General features: G+C 43.1%; 1 protein-coding gene across 1 annotated transcript in view; it reads right to left on the bottom strand.

Annotated features, from left to right (window-relative positions):
• Positions 1-27,377, bottom strand: part of LOC106580311 (slingshot protein phosphatase 1a) — a 59,183-nt gene that overhangs the window by 4,828 nt on the left and 26,978 nt on the right. Inside the window, 13 exon segments of the mRNA XM_014161183.2 lie at positions 1-378; positions 619-1,330; positions 1,505-1,705; positions 2,138-2,284; positions 2,390-2,436; positions 2,792-2,920; positions 3,188-3,281; positions 4,590-4,784; positions 5,188-5,253; positions 5,538-5,606; positions 5,776-5,897; positions 6,405-6,469; positions 8,679-8,779. Of these exon segments, the coding sequence (XP_014016658.2) occupies positions 1-378; positions 619-1,330; positions 1,505-1,705; positions 2,138-2,284; positions 2,390-2,436; positions 2,792-2,920; positions 3,188-3,281; positions 4,590-4,784; positions 5,188-5,253; positions 5,538-5,606; positions 5,776-5,897; positions 6,405-6,469; positions 8,679-8,779 (2,326 nt within the window).

Below are 27,377 nucleotides of genomic sequence, written 5' to 3' on the forward strand. Positions count from 1 at the left end.
CCTAAAAAGCTTCCCTTCCACACCCTCAGACTCACCCTCCAGAATGTCAGCCCTGTCCTCAGATGTCAGCGAGCAAGGGGAGTCCTGGGCATCAGGTAGAATTGTAGAGGGCGGGGCAACACAGTTGGCACAGTCACACAGCGGGCTACAGGGGTGCAGCAGGCTGGGGGAACAGGGTGTGTCGGGGGAGGTGAGTGGGAGAGGGAGCGTGGGACTGGGGACCTCCACAGAGACACTTAACCCCACACCACTCCCCAGTGTGCTAAGGCAGAGACCGGCGCCCTGAGTCAGTATCTCCACTCCATGGCTGGGCTTGTCGTCTGATCGAGAGAGGCCTGAAGGCTTGACTGGGTGAGCAGGTTTGGAAGGAGCAGTGCCCTAAACAGAGGGAAAACAAGAAGTCAGAAACAAAGAATAACCATTACTCTTTATGAGTTCAGTTCTCTATTTACCATGAGCTACTACATATACATGTGAATTGGCTGTATATTAGAGACAGAAGACACCATAATGAAAACCGCTCCACACAGCCAGGTCGCAGTTGCAAATGAGAACTTGTTCTCAACTAGCCTACCTGGTTAAATAAAGGTGAAATAAAATAAATAAATAAACACTTACATTGAGGCTGGAAAGGATATTAAAGTGGTTGTTATTGTTGGAGTTCTGATTCAGAGCTACCAGGTCCAGGCCATTGCCTTCCTTCTCTCCCTCCTCTTCCTGAATCATCTCCACCTCTCCTTCACCATCCCCTCGTCCTGCACTCTCCCCTCTTCCTCCTGGCTGTGCTAGTGCCTCCATCTCTGCCTCCTCTTTCTGTGCCTCCTCCTCGTCCTCCTCCTCCACGGTGCTGAACTCCAGACGCAGGCGCAGCTCCTCCAGGGGCTCTGGTCCTCGGCAGCAAGTCTGGGCCGCTGTCCCCTCCCCAGTCTGACCAAAGTGGGTCAGGCCTTCTCGACCCCCAAAGGCCTCGTCATCCAGCAGTGCATCCCGCTCCACGTCCTCTATCTCTATGAAGACCCGCTCCATGTCCAGGAGGGGCGGAGCACGCACCGGCGTGGAGGGGTCACTGTCCAGGGCCGAGTCAGACAGCCTGCGAAAGTAGTAGTTGTTGTAGGCGGGGTCCACTTCCAGACTGATCATCCTGCAGGGGGAGAGGGGACGTGCCGCCCCCTTCTCCCCCAGAGCCTCCTCACAGCAGGGGGACATCACCGGTTCAGGAGTCTGATTACCTGGGTCCTCCCTCCCACAGCACTGGGCCTGCTGGCCCTCAGGGAGGTCGCAGTCTGGGTCGGGACGGTCGGGACGCCACAGCTTGTTGTGACGTTGCTTACTGGAAGTGGACAAAAGGGGGGTAAGGAGGAGCATGGGAGATATACTCAGATAATACACATAACATACAGAAAAATCTATAACCTAGGGCAGTATTTCAGTGCTTTGATCCCTTGCTGGGCTTCCCTAGTCGATCTGGGCTATGGTAATTACAGAGGGCGTAGCGTGACTGTACCTGGCGTCCAGGATGCCTTCGTACTCAGCCAGCTGTCTCATGAAGCCTGCGTTGGGCCGTGTGATGCTTCTCTTCTGCTTGACCAAGTTGTAGGCCTTCTCCAGTGACCAACCATACTCCTTCATGGCGTAGGCAATAACGGTGGAGGCCGAGCGGCTGACGCCCATCTTACAGTGGACCAGACACTTGGAGTGGTTCTTCCTGGTAGGGTTAACGCAACATGAATGCAGAGTAGTTAGGAGAATCAGAGTAGAATCCTCTGCTAGTTCTGTCACTCAGACAAAGATAATGACAGCCTTTGGGTTGCTAGTGGTAACCATCTTCAGCTCCCTTCTCTAGGACAACTTGGTCACAGACAGTGGCACACTGCCTCGTGTCACTTTAATTACATTCCAGTCAAGTCACTCACAGTTCTCTGGAAGCTACTATTATTGTACCTCAATTGAAAGCAGCAGAAAGATACATTTACTATCATCGTGGTTCTGACCAAGAGCCACCTATCTATATGTATGAATAAAAAGAGGATTACACAGGAGTGTGTAATGGTAAACAATTGCTTGCTTTATCCGCTCTGTCTCTCGCCATCTCTGTCCTTCGGTCACTCTCACCTGTTTCAAGGCTAACAGGACTTACTTTGCTTTAACAATGAAGTTGTAAGTCTCGTTCCAGTGGGCCAGCAGGTCTGTAGTCTCCTCGTCATAGACCCGTATGTTGTGGTAGGAGAATGTTCCTGGGAAGAAGTTATCTATCTCCCTGGTGACGTTGAGGATATAGCCCACCCTGGTAAGGAGACGGTTATTGGATGAAGACAGACAGACACTATCCCCATAATAAATAATTTTATGGAATAGAAATGTTTGGAAGCTAGCAAAAGGCTCCATTTACCCAGTGTCCTGAAGCTCCTCCAGATTGGAGGCATTCCATTCAGATCCCTGCAAACAAATGTGGAAAAATGTTATAGACTGAACATATTACACAGTTATGACATTTATAGCAATGGGCTGTCCAAATGTTGCTCTTCCAGGGTACTTCTCTACTAGCAGTATCAGCCAAATACCATGGCTTCAGTAGGCCAAATCTCATTGAGACAAATAGATCCCATCTCAACCAATGAGAAACTCTAAAATGTACTCGATCAATCAGATTAAGCAGCGTTTGAGTGGCTCGAATGCCAGTCTGCTTGTGCCAATGACAACAACAGTGTTTGCAAGAACACAAACAGATATGGGAACAGGCCAGAGTATTGCCAAGCAGTTCTGGATGGGAAAATGTTGCCAGGTGACTAACCAAGTAGAGGTGGTCAAAGATGAGTGTTGCCTTGTCCATCTGGCCCAGGATCAGCAGCATCTCATTGTCAATGAACTCTTTGTACTGCATCAGGTTACAGCTCATATGCTGCTCCAGCTCTGTTCGGATCTGACGGGACAGCACAGTCATTAACTCCCAACCACTTTATATTCTACCGTTTCTCCTTGTAATATTACTGATTCATGGTTTCAAATATATAAATAACGTCAGACCGAAATTGCCTGAAGACTACACTACAAGTCATTAAGGCTGTAATAAAAATGTTTGTTTTTAATATTTCCTCCCAAATGACACCCTATTCAGTGGTCCCTGGTCAAAGTAGTGCACTATAAAGAGATGGCACGCAGTTCATGTTCATGCCTCCTCTCTGTTCACCTGTTTAGAGGTGACATTCTCCAGATCCTGGAACATCATGATGCTTCGGAGTTTGGCTTTGATAAGGCACTCGGTCCGCTCCCTCTCTGTGGGCCTGCATCAGCGGACACAAACACACAGAGGTTTCATCAGCACACTACTCTCAGTCAAAGGGTCAGTCAGAACCAGCAGCACTCCAGGACCGTCACACGTTTCATATACGCTACATATACAAAAGTATGTGGACTCCACTTCAAATTAGTGGATTCGGCTATTTCAGCCACATCTGTTACTGACAGGTGAATAAAATCGAGCACACAGCCATGCAATCTCAATAGACAAACATTGGCAGCAGAATGGCCTTACTGAAGAGCTCAGTGACTTTCAACGTGGCACCGTCATAGGATGCCACCTTTCCAACAAGTCAGTTCGTCAAATTCCTGCACTGTAGAGCTGCCCCGGTCAACTGTAAGTGCTGTTATTGTGAAGTGGAAACGTTTAGGAGCAACAACGGCTCAGCCGCGAAGTGGTAGGCCACACAAGCTCACAGAACAGGACCACAGAGTGCTGAGGTGCGTAAAAATCGTTTGTCCTCAGTGGCAAACACTCACTACCGAGTTCCAAACAGCATCTGGAAGCAACATCAGCACAAGAACTGTTCGTCTGGAGCTTCATGAAATGGGTTTCCATGGCTGAGTAGCCATGCACAAGATCACCATTTGCAATGCCAAGCATCGGCTGGAGTGGTGTAAAGCTCGCCGCCATTGGACTCTGGAGCAGTGGAATTAGTGGATTCGGCTATTCTCTCATGCTTCATCATCTGCAGTCCGACGGACGAATCTGGGTTTGGCAGATGCCAGGAGAACACTACCTGCCTCAATGCATAGTGCCAATTGTAAAGTTTGGTGAAGGAATAATGCTCTGGGCTGTTTTCATGGTTTGGGCTAGACCCCTTAGTTCCAGTGAAGGGAAATCATAACGCTACAGCATACAATGACATTGTAGTGTGTCTGTGCTTCCAACTTTGGGGCAACAGTTAGCGGAAGGCCCTTTCCTGTTTCAGCATGACAATGCCCCTGTGCACAAAGCAAGGTCCATACAGAAATGGTTTGTCGAGATTGGTGTGGAAGAACTTGACTGGCCTGCACCCCATCGAACACCTTTGGGATGAATTGGAACGCCGACTGCAAGCCAAGCCTAATTGCTCAACATCAGTGCCCGACCTCAATAATGCCCGTGGCTGAATGGAAGCAAGTCCAGGCAGCAATGTTCCAACATCTAGTGGAAAGCCTTCCCAGAAGAGTGGAGGCAGTTATAACAGCAAAGGGGATCAACTCCATATTAATGCCAATGATTTTGGAATGAGATGTTCGACGAGCAGGTATAGTTATTTCATATTCATTGGCAATTTCTGTTGACTCACTTGTCAACAAACATGGTGGGGGAGTCAGGCCTCAAGGTCTCCAGGTCTCTCATGGCGTTCCACTCATTGATGCAGCTCTGCTCCGAGGCGATGCAGCTCTCATAAAAGCCCATCCAGGTAAGGGCCATGCCCCCAGGGAAGTAGTTGTACCTGCGGGACACCTCACACACCTTGTGGAGGATCTGCAGAGCCGACCTGGGACAAGGGTTAGGAAGAGACTCTGGTCAATAGTGGGTCAATGAATCTTTAAATCAACCATCTTTGTTAATCTGGGAGAAATGTGATGCAGTATTTTCGACCTATAAGCTTTTAATGTGTATTGAGCTGATTCACAAGAGTGAATGGCATGCATTTTAAACGGAGTATCTGTAAAGCACTTTGTGACAACTGCTGATGTAAAAAGCGCTTTATAAAATACATTTGATTGATTTATTGTTGCATGCACATGCATCTCTACCCCACTAGACGGCAAAGTGAGTCAGTATGGAAATGCCTCAACAGTGTGTTCTGTTATGAAGTCAGCAGCCAATTAATTGATGTGGTATTGCTTCAATAACAACAATGTATTAAGCAGTCATTCCTACGGTTGTGTACTCACCACATGGCCTGTACAGACACAGGTTTGAAGACATGATTCCGGCTCACTGTGTTCACACTGAAACCCCTGAGGGAGACAAGACAGGCGCTGACTCTCCCTGATCCCACACTGAATAACCACTACTTCAACATCACTATCTCTATCAAAACACAAGTCATTTTAGTACATTAGGTTGTGTGAAAGGAGAAGGTGATATCTGTAATAAGCTCAGTATCCTTTTCTGTACAGGTATTCAAGTTATTACAGTTTTAACCAAAAAGAGCCGTTTCTCCCCTGAATGGACAGGAAGGGGCTGCCTGACTGACGAGACAGATATAGAATAGTTGTATCTCTATGGGGGACTCACTCACCCGTCTCCATCCAGATGGATCTTGGTGTCACTCCACAGAGGCAGCACCATGCCAACGGAGCAGCTTTTGCTGGGAACAACACCCACAGACACGTTCCCAGCAGATCAACACAACATCTGGTTTTACGTTCCAAAACTACTTCAAATGGAGATGCTGCTACAACAAGGGTCTAACATCTGCATCAAAGACGACCATAGCAAGTGGGCAGACCCGTGAGCGGGTCCAGACCCATACACACCTGTCCTTGTTGCTGAAGTCTATGCCCAGCAGGATGTTCTCCTCTGTGTCCTGTCGTCCGCTGGTGTACACCACCACCATGTAACGCACTCTGTCTGACCAGGCACTCTCCAACCGCACCGCCTGCAGCAGAGAACACGGCAGCTTCATCAACTCTTTCACACAAACAACTAGGCTGCTACATGCCGCTGCATGTCCATCCACCTCTACCAGCATGTCAACCTGCTTAAGTAATAGAAACGGACTGTGAACATTGATGGTACACACAGCCTGACCCTGGGAAAATGAGCCTAACACCCATACAGTCAAACCATTCCAGTCCTCACACACATTCCAGTCCTCTAAAGTCATTTCTCTCAGTCAAAAACAGTTTCTAAATACATGGGAGGCATAATTCCAATGGAGTGTGAGAACATAGTGGTAGGTAACAAACTAACAAACTCTTCATTTCACAGAAACCATGGAAACACTTGGTAATGCTCTCCTGCGCGCGTTCAAACATGTTCTCATGAGCTAATAATTACAGTGAGTAAATGAGAGTCTTAAGTACACAATAAAAAGCATTCAGGCAGTTTGCCTATGTCATAGTGCCAGGTGGTTAGTCACTGCAAGTGCGCGTGTCTCTCTTACCAGTTTGATTCGGTCCTCCAAGCGAAGAATGTTGATCATCACCTGCAGGTGCTGAGGTAAGTCTCCTGTTGAGAGAGAATAAAATAAAACTAAGACTAAAAGACAACCTTGACAACACCTGGTCGGTCAGTGCCATTATCAGAGAGCATGGTTTTATGTGATTAGTCCTATAAAACAAATCTTGACATTTGAAACTGAACACTCATCATACCACATGACATCTTAATGTACTCCATTGTTGAGTGAGTGAGTAAGTGCAGGCACAATGGGCTAGTGTCATGCAACAGGCCAAAGACACTTTCCTGCTTGTCATCTACAAATTGATCACCCACAACTCAGTCTCAGCTAACCATAAAACCACACCTAAACACCGCTTCTTCTCTGTCACGTTGGAATGTTTTGAGCCTATCATGCCAGGCTTGACGTAAGTTCCCCTGAGGAAGTGGGGTGAGAGAAAGGTTACGTACCAAATAGCACCGCATTCCATATGTAGTGCACTACATTTAACCAGAGCCTCATGGTCCCTCGTCAAAAGAAGTAGTGCACTACATAGGGCTTAGGGAGACATTTGGGACGCAAACAGGCAAAGAGGGAGCTACTGGATAACGAGGGGTTAAATGACAAGCCTAACCACTGCAGTGATGAGTAAAGAGGGGCAGCCAAGTATGTGTCAGTCAAGGTGTTCTGACGACTGGCAAACAAACTGTGTCCTCTCCTCCTGGGCAGCTTTTATTACAGCTGTCAGCGGCACACTGGCTCTGGGCATGTTCCCCTGCTCCTCTGCTTCATGGTACGTTCAAACATATATTACAGACACGTTCAGACATATATTAATTTACATGTATTAGTAGGTGAGTAATTTACTCTGCAACTGTTCTGGATCATAACAGCCAGGGGCTATTGGAGTTTCTCAGCTCAGCCCAATTCAGACACTCAGTCTCACTGTCAGATCGAGAGAAATCTACTGAGACAAATGCTAATCTCTGCATTTGGTTTGGTTAAGGCCAAGTTCAATTGACATGCAGGCATCTTTCTTTTTGTGCTGGCAGTTCTGCAAGTTTTTCACTAGGCAGTGTTTTCATGAGATATCTCCCGCCACTGTTACAGCTTTGAGAAAATACAAAGGTTGTTTCTCAGACCGAAGGAACTGCACAGTGTGGATCAGAAATCAGTCAGCTCACAACCTGAGGGCACCGCTAAGTATTCTAACTACAATACGGCACAATGTTCACTAGCAGTGGGCTACAGGCCAATATGTTGCCCAAAGTCCAAGCTTGGGAGATTATCCTACTTGAAAACATTCTGTCCCATAGCAAAGAACCCAGAAAAAACCTGGCCTATTAATTTTCCACAGGCAGTACGTCCTCTATAAGAAACACATGACTGCATCCTCCAGTAACTCCCTACCAACACAAACACTTAATGCGGGCTAGCAGCCAATCCTGAATGTCCTGAAGTTCAGTCAATTGACTTGGTGACGCAAACCATTCTAAATTCCTATTGAATTCACTTAAACAAGGAAAACAACAATGAGAAACAAGTCAAACTTGAACAACAGAGAGTAAAGGGGAGAAAAACATATCCATGGTTCTCGGTGATATTGAGAGTGCATGCTAAGCTCTCCCTAGCAGCTGCAAGATCTTGTCTTTAACCAATTAAAACCTCTGTCTCAGAATCACACCTGAAATATCCTCCTTTACATAATACTGGTGGCTAAACACAAGGCCCTATATATGGTATACCATATGGATTTCATGACGTTGAAGCTTTGAATAGACTCTCGGATACATGACTACAACATTGATAACTGCCAGATGACAAACCCTCAGTGTCCTGTTTCGATTGATATGGAACACAAGTAGGCCTACTACTGAACACTACCAGCAGCCACATAGCCTATTGTAGGCCTACTACTGAACACGATCAGCAGCCACATAGCCTATTGTAGGCCTACTACTGAACACTACCAGCAGCCACATAGCCTATTGTAGGCCTACTTCACCACTAATCTGCCTAAGCTACACATGTCTGGAACATACTAATAAATCAGCCAGACACCTCAACTCAAGTGCACTCAAGTTTTCCAGGAGAACAGGTAGAAAGTGGAGACCAGACTACACAACAAAGTACACGACAAAACCACCACAAAAACCCTGTTTGTAAGATGGATAGAGTAATGTCAAAAATTCAAACTCTATCACTCTTGGGACCATTTAGCCACTTTGCATGGCAGCCCATGTGGTCCTGTCCTTTGGTTGTGTGGTAGGTACTCACCTGCATGTTTGTGGTGGGGATGTGCTTTCTGGCCCTGAGGACTGCTGCCCTGCTGCAGGAAGAGGGCAGCACCCTTCACCATGAAGAAGCTCTCGCTCAGGCTAGAAAAACAACAGATGGAGAGAGCCGTTAGAAACTGGATCATGCAACAATGTGGGCAGACTGAGCCACATGGTCACTCAACAGTTCAACACTGTGATATGTGTGTCAAACTGTTCCGGTTCTATAACAGAATCCTTACACCTTCTAGAGCGCCATGTTACAGAGAAAGTGAAGATGGGGAGAGAAGATAACTCATACCTGGGACAAGACAGACAAGAAAAGTGGCCCAGGTCAGGAGGCCCAGACAGGCACCCAGTATTTCAGCCACTAAACCCAATTGTAAAAGGTCAGCAGTAAGCCAAGTTTAACCTCTTCACTTTTTAAAGCTAGGGGGCAGTATCCTGAATTCCAGATGACTGACGTGCCCAAAGTAAACTGCCTGTTACTCAGGCCCATAAGCTAGGTTATGCATATAATTGGTAGCATTGGATAGAAAACACTCTGAAGTTTCTAAAACTGTTAAAATAATGTCTGAGTATAACAGAACTGATATGGCAGGCGAAAACCCGAGGAAAGTACATCCGGAAAATGTTTTGTTTGAGGTCACAGGCCATTTCAATGATAGCCTATGGGAAAAACAAATACATAGGACCCAGATGACAGTTCCTATGGCTTCCACTAGATGTCAACAGTCTTTAGGAAGGGTTTCAAGCTTGTTTTTGAAAAATGAACAAGTAGTTGTAGTTTTTCCAAGGTGTCCCTCATTAGAAAAGTAGTCTTTTGTGCGCATGAATGAGGTACGTGCACTTCGTTATTCATCTTCCCTATTTAACATACTATTCTCCACCTTAAATTGTATATTTTATTTAGATAGAGTACCTGAGGATTAATTAGAAACATCGTTTGACTTGTTTGGATGAACTTTACCGGTAACTTTTTGGATTCGTTTGTATGCATGTTGAACGAGTTGATTCATGAAATCAATGGCGCCAACTAAAAGGACTTTTTTGGATATTAAGAGGGGCTTTATCGAACAAAATGACCATTCATTGTGTAGCTGGGACCCTTGGGATTGTAAACAGAGGAAGATCTTCAAAAAGGTAAGTGATTTATTTTATCGCTATTTGGGATTTTGTGACGCCTGTGCTGGTTTGTAAAAGTATTTTGATGTGGGGCGCTGTCCTCAGATAATCGCATGGTATGCTTTCGCCGTAAAGCCTTATTGAAATCTGACAACACAGTTGGATTAACAAGACGTTAAGCTTTTAAACGATGTAAGACACTTGTATTTTCATGAAAGTTTAATATTACGATTTTTGTATTTTGAATTTCGCGCTCTGCAATTTCACTGGATGTTGTCGTAGTGGAACGCTAGCGGGACACCGATCCCAAAGAGGTTATAAGAGGAAGCCGGAGCCTCAACCTACAGCAGCTATGAATCAAGCTTTGATCCTGAATGCTTATCTGGCCTTTTCCCCTGGCCTGCATAAGCTGCTGCATCCTGATGGGATCTGTCAGGTCTCTGCCAGCCCGGCCAAATGCAAAACAGACTGAATAATTAGCTGCAGTAGTTTGTAATGCATTCCTCTGAGCTACACACGCCATTTACAAGTCTCACCTGTCTAGGATATTATGTCCACCCTCTCATTGAGTTCCTGTGCATTCTGCAGGTGACATAACTAATATGGCATGGTGGTGGTGAAAGAAAAGTGAGGGCTGAAGCTGTTTTCTATGCTAGCGCCAATTATTCTCTTTCACTGTGCTTACAGAATAAGTCTCTCTCCAGGCTCGTAAATCCACCTGACAGCAGGGTGGAACATATACCCAATGTACCCTGTATGTGCAGTCTAGCAAACAGGCACGTACAAGTGCGATGAGAACGACAGGAACAAAACAAAAAACAGGAAAACTAGACAACACCAGAGCCTATGGAATAGGCGCATGTTAAATGTCTACCGATATATCAGTATTTCAAGTAAGACAATAACGTCCTCTGAGCAACCGATGGCAAAAGTCTGACTTAAAACTAAACATTCAGAGATCACATATTTCAGCCCAGTAAGGGTCAAGAACCATCCCAGAGTCATTCCACCACCCCCCTCCCCGATTGTCTGTCCCTGACTGGACTTCCTGTTTCCAGGCGAGGAGGAGGAGGCCTGGCCCAAGCATATGATAACGCCGAAACAGGCTCTGCTTTGTGCCACCCACCCCCACCACAGAGACAGCGTTCCACAGTGACGGGCCCATAGGAGTGGCCGGCCGCTAATCACAAGCACTTTTGTTTCACTTTGGCTTCTCTCCTTCACATTGGGTCGTTCCACCTCAAAATACACAAGAAAGAGGGTTTTGACACCCACCATCGCAGATTGTTCTGAAATCGTTTCGGTTGTTAGAAACAGATAGCATTCCTGCAACATTTTGTTGAAATATATTAGATCTCTGAGGAATTAAATCTAATTGATTGCACCCATATAGGCCATTTTAATTAATATTAAATAAATATAGTACCTAACATCCGATTTGGACCAAACTTTTATCGAATAATGAGTTAGACATGACGAATCCAAAACATGGTCAAAAACCACCCACGAATCACCCACACCCCATTCCAATTCCACCCTAACAACGACTATATAGTATCAGTTCTCTATGTCTGACAAGTAGTATGGAGCAGCTGTGGCTCAAAGTATAATTTCTTTATCCTATGTAATGTATTCCCAGTGAATTTGGGGGTGGTTTTTTCCCCGTTCAGAGAAATTAGTCATTGACGTTGATAGGTTTATGTCCCATCCTAACAGGGGGGAGATTTTTTTGCTGTTGAAAAAATACAAAAATAAATCACTGAGAATACATTACATAGGATGAAGAAACAAAACTCAGAGCTGCAGCTCCATACTACTTATCAGACATGGAAAACTGAAACTATATACTTGTTCTTGTGGTAGGATTAGCGTGGGGTGTGGGGTATTGGGGGGGGGTCCATGTGTGGCTTTTGGCCATTTCTTTGGATTCCTCATGTCTTACTCATTGTTCTAAAGAAAAAGTTTGGTCCAAATAGGATGTTAGGAACTACATTTATTGAATATTATATTAATTTGATCAATTAAAATGGACAATTTGGATGCAATAAATTAGCTTAGTTTCTCAGAGATTAAATTATATTTCAACAAAATGTTGCAGAAATTCTAATCGTATCCGTTTCTAACTACAGAAAATATATCTGAGATGGTGGGTGTCATGGCTTGCTGAAATGACCCTGTTTTGAGATTTATTAGGCTGTGTGGAGGCGCTCCTGTCAGGGAATGATGAATATGAGGTAGAGCTGCATCTAGCTAAATCTATAGGAGATGGAGCACCTCCTTCAAACTTTAGGACTCTCTGTATGTGCTAGAGAATCCTCAAACACTTTTATACCTCAACCATCTGGCCTATCACTTGGAGCCTTCTTCAGCATAACCTGTGATATCTCGGCAGGATATCATTATATTAACCCTATAGCATTGTAAAACTACAGTATTTCGCTCTTACTAAAAAACTAAATTAAAGTAATTCTCCTATTCTCTTTTAGATAGTGCACATACATTGCATTTGGAAAGTATCGAGACCCCTTGACTTTTTCCACATTTTGTTACGTTACATACAGCCTTATTCTAAAATGAAGGAAAAATAATTACTCAATCTACACACAATACCCCATAATGACAAAGTAAAATAAGCTTTTTAAAAACGGAAATATTCATATTCTATCTTAATCTATAAGGCAGGTGGAGTTGATAGTTTATGGTTGTGATCAGGGTGATTCCAAAGTAAATAACTTGAGTGGTCTGGTTGCACCACATGTAATGAGGACATGAATAAGGGGTCCTTATGGTATAACTGACCCTCCTTTAAAGAAAATGGTCTAGTTTTGAAATTACTATATGGCTGGTTTTAGTGTGACTAAGAACTTCTATTTAATCACTTTGATTCATTTTATTTTGGCAGAGGTCAGCCATCAGAGGACATAAGTAATAGTACAGTGCAGTCGGAAAATATTCAGACCCCTTGACTTTTTCCACATTTTGTTACGTTATAGCCTTATTCTACAATGGATTCAATAGTTTTTTTCCCTCAATCTGCACACAATACCCCATAATGACAAAGCAAAAACAGGTTAAGAATTATTTGCAAATGTATTCAATATAAAAACTGAAATATACATTTACATAAGTATTCAGACCCTTTACTCAGTACTTTGTTGACGTACCTTTGGCAGCGAGTACAGCCTCGAGTCTTCTTGGGTATGACGCTACAAGCTTGGCACACCTGTATTTGGGGAATTTCTCCCATTGTTCTCTGCAGATCCTATCAAGCTCTGTCAGGTCGGATGAGGAGCGTCACTGCACAGGTTTTCTCATGTCTCTTCAGAGATGTTCAATCTGGTTCAAGTCAGGGCTCTGGCTGGGCAACTCAATGACATTCAGAGACTTGTCTTGAAGCCACTCCTGCATTGTCTTGGCTGTGTGCTTAGGGTTGTTGTCCTGTTGGAAGGTGAATCCAGTCTGAGGTCCTGAGAGCTCTGAGGCAGTTTTTCCATCAAGGATCTCTCTGTACTCTCTCTGGGACCTTCAACGCTGCAGAAATGTTTTGGTACCATTCCCCAGATCTGTGCCTCGACACAATCCTGTCTCGGAGCCCTACGGACAATTCCTTCAACCTCATAGCTTTGTTTGTGCTCTGACATGCACTGTCAACTGTGGGACCTTATATAGACAGGTGTGTTCCTTTCCAAATCATGTCCAATCAATTGAATTTACCACAGGTGGACTCAAAGTTGTAGAAACTTCCAAGGATGATCAATGGAAACAGGATGCACCGGAGCTCAATTTCGATTCTAATAGCAAAGTGTATGTACTGTCCTTGAGCTGTTCTTGTCTATTGATGTTCTGTATTATGATTCATGTTCGGTGTGGACCCCTGGAAGAGTAGCTGCTGCTTTTGCAACAGCTAATGGGGATCCTAATAAAATACCAAATACCAAAAAGTCTGAATACTTATGTAAATAATGTTTCTGTTTTTATTTTTAATACATTTTCAAAAAAAAAGTCTAAAAACCTGTTTTCGCTTTGTCATTATGGGGTATTGTGTGTAGATTGATTAGGAAAACATGTTCATTTGATCCATTTTAGAACAAGGCTGTAACGTAACAAAATGTGGAAAAAGGGGTCTGAATACTTTCCAAATGAACTGTACACTGCTGTATGATCAATTGAAATAGGCTGCATGCATAAACCACGGTGAGAAACCACGGTGAGAGACCACGGTGAGAGACCACGGTGAGAGACCACGGTGAGAGACCACGGTGAGAGACCACGGTGAGAGACCACGGTGAGAAACCGGAGGCTGTGCTGAACGTGAATCTTTCTCTCCTGTCATGTAAATTACCAGCCCTACGTCCACCACCATGAACCACACTCAAGACAGTCTAATTAACTAGCCTCTGCCCTGGTGTCTCCGAGCCTCCGGCACTCTGCTATCAGCTTCTCCACTAAAACCAGGGCTAAAAATATATCTGCTATCACAGCAAACAAAGACAGTGACACAGAGACTTGCCAAATAGCCTCAATGATCCCATGGAGTACCTATTCTTCTAGGACAGGAAAGACAGGCTCTTGATTCTGAATGAGCAGAATTCATACAATCACAAATGAATGACTACTATTAGTATCAGGCTTGTCATGTGCATGAACTTGATCGGACCTGTTTTAATTTAGGCTACTCTTTTTTTGTTGTTGAGTGCACTCACATTTAGTCATTTTTGAATAATGATTGTCTAGTTATTGTCAAACTTACTAAAACAGTGGGACGATTTAGTCAACTAAATGCCCTTTCATTTTAGTCACATCACATTTGTATTGCCTCATAATCGTATAGTAAACATAAAATCTTCCATGTGCACAAAACATACATAGCCTTGTCCTAACAACATTTTTCTGCATAACATCCTATTCTCTTCCCAACAGCAGAAATATGACAAAGATAAAATAATAATATTACATTATATACGAATTCTGCCTAGTTAAATAAAACATGTAAATGTAAATTCCAAATTCAGCATACATAGATAGATACTGCACATGACATACAAAACAGACAGACAAGTTCAGAGAGAGCGAGAGAGAGAACAATCACAAGATGGTGCCACAAAGTAGGCTATTGGCAAAGTAGTATGGGTTGCACACCTCCATCACACAGTCAAGTCATTGCCACTGTTATGAACGTTCCACAGACGCCAGAGCCACATTGATGTCCAAAAGTAGAATGGGGGCTTATGACTGTTTCGCACAATGATGTAGTCGAGTCACTAAACCTCGAGTCCCAAGTCTCCTGTGCTCAGGTTCGAGTCACCAATGGTCAAGTCACAAGTCCCTATGGCTGAAGTCTGAGTCCCAGTGCTCGACTCCTGGTCCATGTGTTCAAGTCTAAGTCACTGGGTCACAGCAACTTTAAAAAAATGAAAGTTATTTACCCAGTCAAATAAAGCGTAGTGGCAAGAGGAATTTAGTCAATGAATTGTCTTCTATCCCTTTTCTCCTCTTTCTGTGCCACCAAATGTTTGCATATTAGCTACTGGTAATGTTACCATGGCCACGTTGAGATGAAAAATTCTCAAACATTGCAGATAGAAAATCCATGAATAGGGCAGACTTTATTCCTTATTCAACATGTAAGAGGCAAGTTTGTTCTACATTGCATACTACTATCTGAACATTCCAAAACATTGCGTTGTGTTGAATGTGCCTCAAGTTGTAAAGCTATAGCTAGCAAATGATGCAACATGACTGAACAAGGTGTAGCCTAAACAAATGATTAACGGTCCAGTGCACAAGTAGCCTGGTTTTAGAACGGCCTGCGATATGCTTTATGAATGTAAAATGCACCGCGCCATTATACAATAGAAATAAATAATGTAGCACCGGTACGGGTCATGTCTTTTTAACGGTAGCCTACTGGCTAGAATCAAACCGTTTTTTCTGAGGAAAAGATGGAAATGTATCTACAGGACCTGTATATGAAATGCAGTGGAAAAAGTAGGAGGGTTGATCGAGACTAGAAATTCAAAGAGACTACTTTTCTATAGCCTACTCAGGGGAGAGAAAAAAACAGCAAGACTTTTACCATTAAACTTAATGCCGTTTTTTTACTTCGTAAAGCAGCTTGTGTAGGTACTAGAAGGTTGGTGGTGTCTGGTTAGCTAAAGTGACGCAAGAGTGTCGTCTGCACGGTGTGTATAATTGGAGCCGGAGCAGAGCCTGTCTACCTACACTCATCGCTTGCTCCCTGCAGCTCACCAGTAGGCTGTGTTTTCCGGGTGTGACGCATCCTTTCCACTGCTTAACAGAACTGTGCATCTGTGCTGCTAATATTAATTGTGCTCATCACTGAAAAGCTCTCAATCTCTCCAAAAATTATTGTCCAGTCCACTTAGTCAGATTTTAGTCGCAGAGATCATTTTGGCTCGTCTTAGTCAATTAAAATGAAAAATCACTTTGGTTTAGTTCCTTTTTTTCTAGGTCTATTTAGTCCGTTACAGTCTCGTCAATTGCCACTGAAAAATATGTGTTTGATGAATATTTCACTCAATTTCTGTTAACGAAATTAACACTGGATTTCTCTTCTGTTGAGCTATGGAAATTTCAAGCCAGTAGCTAGGCTATTTGACATTTTACACAGAAAAAGTTAGCAGGTATTGTTCCAAAAAGGACATAGTACACAATAACATCCCAGAACCCCCTTATTGCATTTGTACACCACTGAGTATTATCTGTCATACACATCCTCCCATTCTACACAACTAAGAAGCACTGGGCGCACTACTGTCTAAGAACCACACATACTAAGTCAGGCTAAATTAGGAAATGTAACAGCATTTCTATTCTTGTAGATCACACACTCCATTTATCTATGGGGTACCATTTCAGAACTTCGCAGCACTCTACTAAACTCACATGCGGCATATCTCGGTCTGGGTCAACACGGCGTTCTCCACAAAATAGGGCAGCATCTCCAGCACAGCCTCCTGAGAGGACTCCAACACCAGATGCATTCTGTTGACCGGCCGGAGAGAGATCTAGCCTGACCCGTCTACAGCCCTCTTCTTTGGATCCAAGAGTCGGAGTAAAGGAATGTAAAGAGAGGGATGTTCAGGTCCTGACCCAATCCCTGGGTGACAGACTGACAGTTACTTAGCCCAGTCTTATCTGTGTGATGTAGGTAGGCGGCTGCCTTCTGCTGCGCTGTAGTGGCACACCTCCTTCCCTCTCCATTTATCTATAGGCTACATTTCCCCCAGTCCCTCAGTTTGAGTAAAGCAGTGAAGAAAAGCAAAGTCTGAGTGCTCCAGCCTCCTGAGAGGACTTGCAGCGCAGTGTCCAACCGCAGCTTGAGGCAGAGGGCTGTGTCCTACCTCCCCTCCCCCTCTCTCAGGGACTCACACACAATTCAACCTCCTCTCTCACACACACACATAAACACTGTATAGCCGGAAGTGTTACAAATCCAGAGGATTTCAGATGCTGGACTTTATTTTCTCAGCATGAGTTCTTCCCCAGCATGAAATCATTTCCCATCCTTAATCAATTGTAAGAAGTCAAACAAACAATGTGTCTGTTCTAGTTCTCAGCTGCAGAGCAACAACAGGTTTCCACTTCAGCAGGAGAAAATAAGGTCCTAATCCAGGATCTTATACTGCTGTCCAACAGAAACCTGCTCTCCAAGACATCACAGAATGGCTTTCTTTCTTCCCTTCTCTGGGACCAGCAAAGCTACTTGTTCAAAAGACAAAAGGAAACAGAGGGACTTCGGCCAACAATTCAGAATGGATGTCTTGATCTCCTTAGCTAGCAGGGGCCAGAGGCTGCATGCCACCCAACAAGTCAACTGACTCCCAGGCAGCGCTGCCAGGGAGCTCCTCACATGGGCCAAGCATGGGCAGGGAGGGCAGTGAGCCTGGCACATAGCTCTGCCCAAATCTCATTAACCTCAGGGGAGGGACCAGCCCATCTCTCTCCTTTAAGACTGGCCACTGCTGCCTGTCACTCACTTCCATTTCCATCTGTCCCACACAGACCAGTGTTACTGTCAGTCACGCCACACTCGTGTCACATATGGTAATGTGTGTGTCTGGGGCGAGTTAGGAAGGGAGAACATTAGAAAGAGTTGAGTAGATATTAGGTCTATGTTATTGTGTGAGGTAGACTCAAGTCATGACTGTCCATGAGAATCCAAATAGATCAGGTTTGCAATGAATAACTTCACTCAGACCCCCGCTCACCAACAGAGGGGAGGAGGAAGTGACTAGTGGGGATTAACAGCTCACGTCCTGTTGTAAATCAAGTGGAGAAGATTCAGGTCTCCCTCTCCAACATTCACAAAAGGAATGTCCTTTGCTTCAAGATACTTTTTCCCGGTGAAACTCGAACACGTTCAAAAGCAAATACTGGCACAATATTCCTGACATAGAACGTGGGGAATGGTCAGAGGTGATCTATAGAACACTAATGATATATTGTTTGTTATTTGTGAATTAAAAATGCAATAAAGGAAATACTGTAACTTGGAAAGTATACCCACTACATGTACAAAGTTAAATCCCATGTGATGTGCAGGTAATATGAAAAATTGAGTGTTTCTGTTAAGAGAGGGATGTGATTTGAAGAACTAAGAAATGTTTTACATAACTTTGTACAAGTGACAAGTCACGCCCCTGAGTGCAGTCAGAGAGCGTGTCAGCCTGACGGAACCACCCCTTTCGAATAAACTGTATAAAATGTTTGGTTAAAAAATTAACATACTAGACCAGCAAAGCGTTGAGCTGCAACTGCACGATTAGTGGTCTGAACGTTGAATCTCAACACGAGGTAGAGACGATAAATTCACCTCTAAGACAATCACTGGTACGGCTGATTACCTGTAAAGTATCTTGAAAAGCGAATTTAGTCTTCAGATTGATGTTAACCTGTTAGGGCTAGGGGGCAGTATTGACACGAACAAAACGCCGCTATTCGGATATAACGATGGATTATTTTGGACCAAACCAACATTTGTTATTGAAGTAGCAGTCCTGGGAGTGCATTCTGACGAAGACAACAAAAGGTAATCAAACTTTTATAATAGTAAATATGATTATGGTGAGTGCTAAACTTGCCGGGTGTCTAAATAGCTAGCCCGTGATGCCTGGGCTATGTACTTAGAATATTGCAAAATGTGCTTTCACCAAAAAGCTATTTTAAAATCGGACATATCGAGTGCATAGAGGAGGTCTGTATCTATAATTCTTAAAATAATTGTTATGCTTTTTGTGAACGTTTATCGTGAGTAATTTAGTAAAATGTTAGCGAATTCCCCGGAAGTTTGCGCGGGGTATGCTAGTTCTGAACGTCACATGCTAATGTAAAAAGCTGGTTTTTGATATAAATATGAACTTGATTGAACAAAACATGCATGTATTGTATAACATAATGTCCTAGGGTTGTCATCTGATGAAGATCATCAAAGGTGAGTGCTGCATTTAGCTGTCTTCTGGGTTTTGGTGACATTATATGCTAGCTTGAAAAATGGGTGTCTGATTATTTCTGGCTTGGTACTCTGCTGACATAATCTAATGTTTTGCTTTCGTTGTAAAGCCTTTTTGAAATCGGACAGTGTGGTCAGATTAACGAGAGTCTTGTCTTTAAATAGCTGTAAAATAGTCATATGTTTGAGAAATTGAAGTAATAGGATTTTTAAGGTTTTGAAAATCGCGCCACAGGCTTCAAGTGGCTGTTACGTAGGTGGGACGAATTCGTCCCGCCTAGCCCATAGAGGTTAAAGTCAAGTCAAGACACTCCTCTTTTCTCTAACACACACACACACACGTCATTCAACTAATTTGAGAGGATTTGCCGACATAGAACTCCTGCCTTTCTCTCTAACACAGATAACACCATCTCCTTGTCAACAGGAAGAGCTCTGTGATACCTAACCAACAGGCTACTCGCAAGTCAACTGATCTCTAGGTGGAAAACTCCTTCAAAACCCATGAAAAACTATATGTGATCAATATTGCCAGGAACAGTGGATTAGCCGAAGGCGGTGCTGCCACAAACCTAGTGAGGTCAGCTTTGGTAGCAGAGGGAGAACCCAGGCCTAGTCCATGTGACTGGGCATTAACAGAATTACTCTTGCAGCCAGATAGATAACTTGGACCGGTCTGAACCAAGCACAGCCTGCCAGTAATCTTATCCTCTGAATCACCAGGTGTTTGCACGGTGTAATGGATTACTCTGTAGAGGACTCTCCACACAGAGAATCTCCAGAGGGGGAGTCGCTACGCGGGTTATTCATGGGCCCAGGGCTTTCTGCACACACCAGCACAATGGAAGAAAAGCCTATTCTCAGGGCTGGCTAGCTATTGCATAAGGTTGGTGTTTGAGGAAGTTCACAGACGCTTTGGATGGGCTCAAAAGAGACCTACAGTGCCTTGCAAAAGTATTCATCCCCCTTGGCATTTTTCCTATTTTGTTGCATTACAACCTGCAATTTATATGGATTTTTATTTGGATTTCATGTAATGGACATACACAAAATAGTCCAAATTGGTGAAGTGAAAAAAATTACTTGTTAAAAAAAATACATGGTGTGTACATATGTATTCAACCACTTTGCTATGAAGCCCCTAAATAAGATCTGGTGCAACCAATTACCTTCAGAAGTCACATAATTAGTTAAATAAAGTCCACCTGTGTGCAATCTAAGTGTCACATGATCTCAGTATATATACACACACACACCTGTTCTGAAAGGCCCCAGAGTCTGCAACACCACTAAGCAATGGGCACCAAGATCAAGGAGCTCTCCAAACAAGTCGGGGACAAAGTTGTGGAGAAGTACAGATCAGGGTTGGGTTATAAAAAAATATCTGAAACTTTGAACATCCCACGGAGCACCATTAAATCCATTTTTTTTTTTAAATGGAAAGAATATGGCACCACCACCAAACTGCCAAGAGAGGGCCTCCCACCAAAACTCAGGGACCAGGCAAGGAGGGCATTAGTCAGAGAGGCTACAAAGAGATGAAAGATAACCCTGAAGGAGCTGCAAAGCTCCACAGCAGAGATAGGAGTATCTGTCCATTGGACCATTTTAAGCCGTACACTCCACAGAGCTAGGCTTTACGTTAGAGTGGCCAGAAAAAAGCCATTGCTTAAAGAAAAAAAATAAGCAAACATGTTTGGTGTTCGCCAAAAGGCACGTGGGAGACAACCCAAACATATGGAAGAAGGTACTCTGTTCAGATGAGAGTAAAATGTATATTTTTGGCCATGAAGGAAGATGCTATGTCTGGCGCAAACCCAACACTTCTCATCACCCCGAGAATACCATCCCCACAGTGAAGCATGGTGATGGCAGCATCATGCTGTGGGGATGTTTTTCCTCGGCAGGGACTGGGAAACTGGTCAGAATTGAAGGAATGATGGATGGCGCTAAATACAGGGACATTCTTGAGCGAAACCTGTTTCAGTCTTCCAGAGATTTGAAACTGGGACAGAGGTACACCTTCCAGCAAGACAATGACCCTAAGCATACTTCTAAAGCAGCACTCGAGTGGTTTAAGGGGAACATTTAAATGTCTTGGAATGGCCTAGTCAACGCCCAGACCTCAATCCAATTGAGAATCTGTGGTATGACTTGAAGATTGCTGTACACCAGCGGAACCCATCCAACCTGAAGGAGCTGGAGCAGTTTTGCCTTGAAGAATGAGCAAAGATCCCAGTGGCTAGATGTGCCAAGCTTATAGAGACATACCCCAAGAGACGTGCAGCTGTAATTGCTGCAAAAGGTGGCTCTACAAAGTACTGACTTTGGGGGGAGTAAATAGTTATGCACGTTCAAGTAATTTTTTTGTCTTATCTCTTGTTTGTTTCACACCCAAAAAATATTTTGCATCTTCAAAGTGGTAGGCATGTTGTGTAAATCAAATGATACAAACCCCCCCCAAAAAACATTTTAAATTCCAGGTTGTAAGGCAACAAAATAGGAAAAATGCCACGGGGGGTGAATACTTTTGCAAGCCACTGTACAGTGGGACAAAAAAGTATTTAGTCAGCCACCAATTGTGCAAGTTCTCCCACTTAAAAAGATGAGAGAGGCCTGTAATTTTCATCATAGGTACACGTCAACTATGACAGACAAAATGTGAAGAAAAAATATCCAGAAAATCACATTGTAGGATTTTTAATGAATTTATTTGCAAATTATGGTGGAAAATAAGTATTTGGTCACCTACAAACAAGCAAGATTTCTGGCTCTCACAGACCTGTAACTTCTTCTTTAAGAGGCTCCTCTGTCCTCCACTCGTTACCTGTATTAATGGCACCTGTTTGAACTTGTTATCAGTATAAAAGACACCTGTCCACAACCTCAAACAGTCACACTCCAAACTCCACTATGGCCAAGACCAAAGAGCTGTCAAAGGACACCAGAAACAAAATTGTAGACCTGCACCAGGCTGGGAAGACTGAATCTGCAATAGGTAAGCAGCTTGGTTTGAAGAAATCAACTGTGGGAGCAGATAATCTCCCTCGATCTGGGGCTCCACGCAAGATCTCACCCCGTGGGGTCAAAATGATCACAAGAACGGTGAGCAAAAATCCCAGAAGCACACGGGGGGACCTAGTGAATGACCTGCAGAGAGCTGGGACCAAAGTAACAAAGCCTACCATCAGTAACACACTACGCCACCAGGCGTTGGGTCTGTTGGGTCTAGGGGGCAGCATTTGCACGTCTGGATAAAAAAAATGTACCCGATTTAATCTGGTTACTAATCCTACCCAGTAACTAGAATATGCATATACTTATTATATATGGATAGAAAACACTCTAAAGTTTCTAAAACTGTTTGAATGGTGTCTGTGAGTATAACAGAACTCATTTGGCAGGCAAAACCCTGAGACATTTTCTGACAGGAAGTGGATACCTGATGTGTTGTATTGACTTTAAACCTATCCCATTGAAAAACACAGGGGTTTAGGAATATTTTGGCACTTCCTATTGCTTCCACTAGATGTCACCAGCCTTTACAAAGTGTTTTGAGTCTTCTGGAGGGAGATCTGACCGAACAAGAGCCATGGAACGATGATGTCCCATTAGACACCTGGCGCGAGTTCATGTTGGGTACCCTCGTTCCAATACGTTATAAAAGACTATGCATTCGTCCACCTTGAATATTATTCATGTTCTGGTTAAAAAAGGCCCTAATGATTTATGCTATACAACGTTTGACATGTTTGAACGAACGGAAATATATTTTTTCCCCCTCGTTCATGACGAGAAGTCCGGCTGGCTTACATCATGTGCTAACGAGACGGAGATATTTGGACATAAATTATGAGCTTTTTTGAACAAAACTACATTTGTTATGGACCTGTGATTCCTGGAAGTGCCATCTGATGAAGATAATCAAAGGTAATGGAATATTTACATAGTATTTTCGATTTTAGATCTCCCAAACATGACGTCTAGTCTGTATCGCATAGCGTATTTTTCTGGGCGCAGTGCTCAGATTATTGCAAATTGTGATTTCCCAGTAAAGTTATTTTTAAATCTGGCAAGTTGCATTAGCGTTCAAGAGATGTAAATCTATAATTCTTTAAATGACAATATAATATTTTACCAATGTTTTCTAATTTTAATTATTTAATTTGTTACGCTGACTTGACCGCGGTTATTTGAGAGAAAACGATTTCCTCAACACAATGCCATAGTAAAATGCTGTTTTTGGATATAAATATCAACTTGATGGAACTAAAAATGCATGCATTGTGTAACATAATGTCTTAGGAGTGTCATCTGATGGAGATTGTAAAAGGTTGGTGCATAATTTTAGCTGGTTTTATCGGTTTTGGTGACCCTGTCTTTGACTTGACAAAACATTACACACAACTATTGTAAATGTACTCTCCTAACATACTCTAAATTTATGCTTTCGCCGTAAAACCTTTTTGAAATCGTAAAATGTGGTTGGATTAAGGAGATGTTTATCTTTCAAATGGTGTAAAATAGTTGAATGTTTGAAAAATTTGAATTTTGACATTTATTTGGATTCAAATTTGCCGCTCTTGAAATGCACCTGCTGTTGATGGAGTGCACCACGGGTGGCACGCTAGCGTCCCACCTAGCCCCAAGAGGTTAAGAGGTGACATCAAACAGAGGGTCTCACTTTATACTGAACCTGCTTCTCCATATTTCAAACACCGATATATCCTTACTCATTGTGCTAACCTCTTACATCTAGACGTTCCGCTAGCGGAACACCACTCCAATATCCAATGATTGGGCGTGGCGCGAAATACAAACTCCTCGAAAATCCGAAAACTTCAATTTTTCAAACATATGACTATTTTACACCATTTTAAAAACAAGACTCTCCTTTATCTAACCACACTGTGCGATTTCAAAAAGGCGTTACAACGAAAGCAAAACATTAGATTATGTCAGCAGAGTACCCAGCCAGAAATAATCAGACACCCATTTTTCAAGGTAGAATATGTCACAAAAACCAAAACCACAGCTAAATGCAGCACTAACCTTTGATGATCTTCATCAGATGACACTCCTAGGACATTATGTTATACAATACATGCATGTTTTGTTCAATCAAGTACATATTTATATCAAAAACCAGCTTTTTACATTAGCATGTGACGTTCAGAACTAGCATTCCCACCGAACACTTCCGGTGAATTTACTAAATTACTCACGATTAACGTTCACAAAATACCTAACAATTATTTTAAGAATTATAGATACAGAACTCCTTTATGCAATCGCGGTGTCCGATTTTGCAATATTCTGAGTAGATAGCTCGCCATCACGGGCTAGCTAATTTGACACCCACCAAGTTTGGTACTCACCAAACTCAGATTTACTATAAGGAAAATTGGATTACCTTTGCTGTTCTTCGTCAGAATGCACTCCCAGGACTTCTACTTCAATAGCAAATGTTGGTTTGGTTCCAAATAATCCATAGTTATATCCAAATAGCGGTGTTTTGTTCATGCGTTCAAGACACTATCCGAAGGGTAACGCGCGGACGCGTGTCGTGACAAAAAAATTCCAAATATTCCATTACCGTACTTCGAAGCATGTCAAGCGCTGTTTAAAATCAATTTTTATGCGATTTTTCTCGTAAAAAAAGCGATAATATTCCGACCGGGAAACCCTGTTTTCGTTCAAAGACTCAAAGTTGAAAATGGAGTCGTCTCGTGCACGCGCGCACCCGTCTCATTGTTCTCAGATCGACCACTTACCAAATGCGCTACTGTTTTTCAGCCAGAGACTGCAAAGTCATCATTCAACGTTCTGGCGCCTTCTGAGAGCCTATGGGAGCCTTAGAAAATGTCACGTTACAGCAGAGATCCTTTGTTTTGGATAGAGATGACAAAGAAGGCCAAGAAATGGTCAGACAGGGTACTTCCTGTACAGAATCTTCTCAGGTTTTTGCCTGCCATTTGAGTTCTGTTATACTCACAGACACCATTCAAACAGTTTTAGAAACTTTAGAGTGTTTTCTACACTCTGAAGTTTCTAAAACTGTTTGAATGGTGTCTGTGAGTATAACAGAACTCATATGGCAGGCAAAAACCTGAGAAGATTCCATACAGGAAGTGCCCTGTCTGACAATTTGTAGTCCTTCTGTTGCATCTCTAGCGAAATTACAGCATCTGTGGTGTTACGTGACACTTTCTAAGGCTTCCATTGGCTCTCTAAAGCGTTCAGAAAGTGGAATGACGTGACTCCTGTCTCTGGGCAAAGTACAGCAGCAGAGTTCTAAGTGGCCTGCCTGGGGACAGTGAGTCTGGAGATGCGCGTTCACGAGACTTCTCCATTTTTTTCTTTTCCTCTTTGAATGAATACAATGTTGTCTGGTTGGAATATTATCGCTATTTTTACGAGAAAAAAAGCATAAAAATTGATTTTAAACAGCGTTTGACATGCTTCGAAGTACGGTAATGGAATATTTTGAAATTTGTCACGAAATGCGCTCGCGCGTTACCCTTCGGATAGTGACCTGAACGCACGAACAAAACGGAGGTATTTGGATATAACTATGGATTATTTGGAACCAAAACAACATTTGTTGTTGAAGTATATGTCCTGGGAGTGCATTCTGACGAAGAACAGCAAAGGTAATCCAATTTTTCTAATAGTAATTCTGAGTTTAGGTTGCCCCAAACTTGGTGGGTGTCAAACTAGCTAGCCGTGATGGCTGAGCTATGTACTCAGAATATTGCAAAATGTGCTTTCACCAAAAAACTATTTTAAAATCTGACATAGCGATTGCATAAAGGAGTTCTGTATCTATAATTCTTAAAATAATTATGTATTTTGTCAACGTTTATCATGAGTAATTAGGTAAATTCCCCGGAAGTTTGCGATGGGTATGCTAGTTCTGAACATCACATGCTAATGTAAAAAGCTGGTTTTTGATATAAATATGAACTTGATTGAACAAAACATGCATGTATTGTATAACATAATGTCCTAGGAGTGTCATCTGATGAAGATCATCAAAGGTTAGTGCTGCATTTAGCTGTGGTTTGGGTTTTTGTGACATATATGCTTGCTTTGAAAATGGCTGTGTGACTATTTTTGGATGAGTACTCTCCTGACAATCTAATGTCTTGCTTTCGCTGTAAAGCCTTTTTGAAATCGGACAATGTGGTTAGATTAACGAGAGTCTTATCTTTAAAATGGTGTAAAATAGTTGATTGTTTGAGAAAATTGAATTGTGGTATTTTAGTTGGTTTTGTATTTCGCGCCATGCGATGCCACTGGCTGTTGGCTAGGGGTTCCGCTAGCGGAACGTCTAGATGCAAGAGGTTAAATCTGAATAAGAGCAAGCTTGTCCCTCTAAATGTGGAAGCTCGTAAATATCCATTACACACATTGCCTTTCAGACTAGTTCTCAACAAATGTACATGTCACAGACAAATTTGATAACCTTTTTTACTGAAGGGTGGAGAAAGATTTTGAACAATGGTCACTACTCCCCCTATCATTAGCAGGTCGTATTAATTTGGTTAAAATTAATACCCTTCCTAAATTCTCCTACCTTTTTCAATGTATACCTACTTTAATTCCCAAATATTTTTTCTACAAACTCGATGGGATCATTTCACACAAAAATCCAAGGATCCTCAAGGTGTTCCCTCAAAGACCTAAACCCTTAGGGGGCATAGGCCTACCTAATTTCCAGTTATATTATTGGGCTGCCAACTTCCATGTAATCCAGTACTGGATTCATGCAGGTACCCCACATCTCATTCCAGCATGGTCCTCACATGGTCTCTCCTATCATTGCTACGCAGACGACACACAATTCATCTTCTCCTTTCCCCCCTTCTGATAACCAGGTGGCGAATCGCATCTCTGCATGTCTGGCAGGCATATCGGTGTGGATGACGGATCACCACCTCAAGCTGAACCTCGGCAAGACGGAGCTGCTCTTCCTCCCGGGGAAGGACTGCCCGTTCCATGATCTCGCCATCACGGTTGACAACTCCATTGTGTCCTCCTCCCAGAGTGCTAAGAGCCTTGGCGTGACCCTGGACAACACCCTGTTGTTCTCCGCTAACA

This window comes from Salmo salar, chromosome ssa20, assembly GCF_905237065.1.
Source record: "Salmo salar chromosome ssa20, Ssal_v3.1, whole genome shotgun sequence".
Classification (NCBI taxonomy): Eukaryota; Metazoa; Chordata; class Actinopteri; order Salmoniformes; family Salmonidae; genus Salmo; species Salmo salar.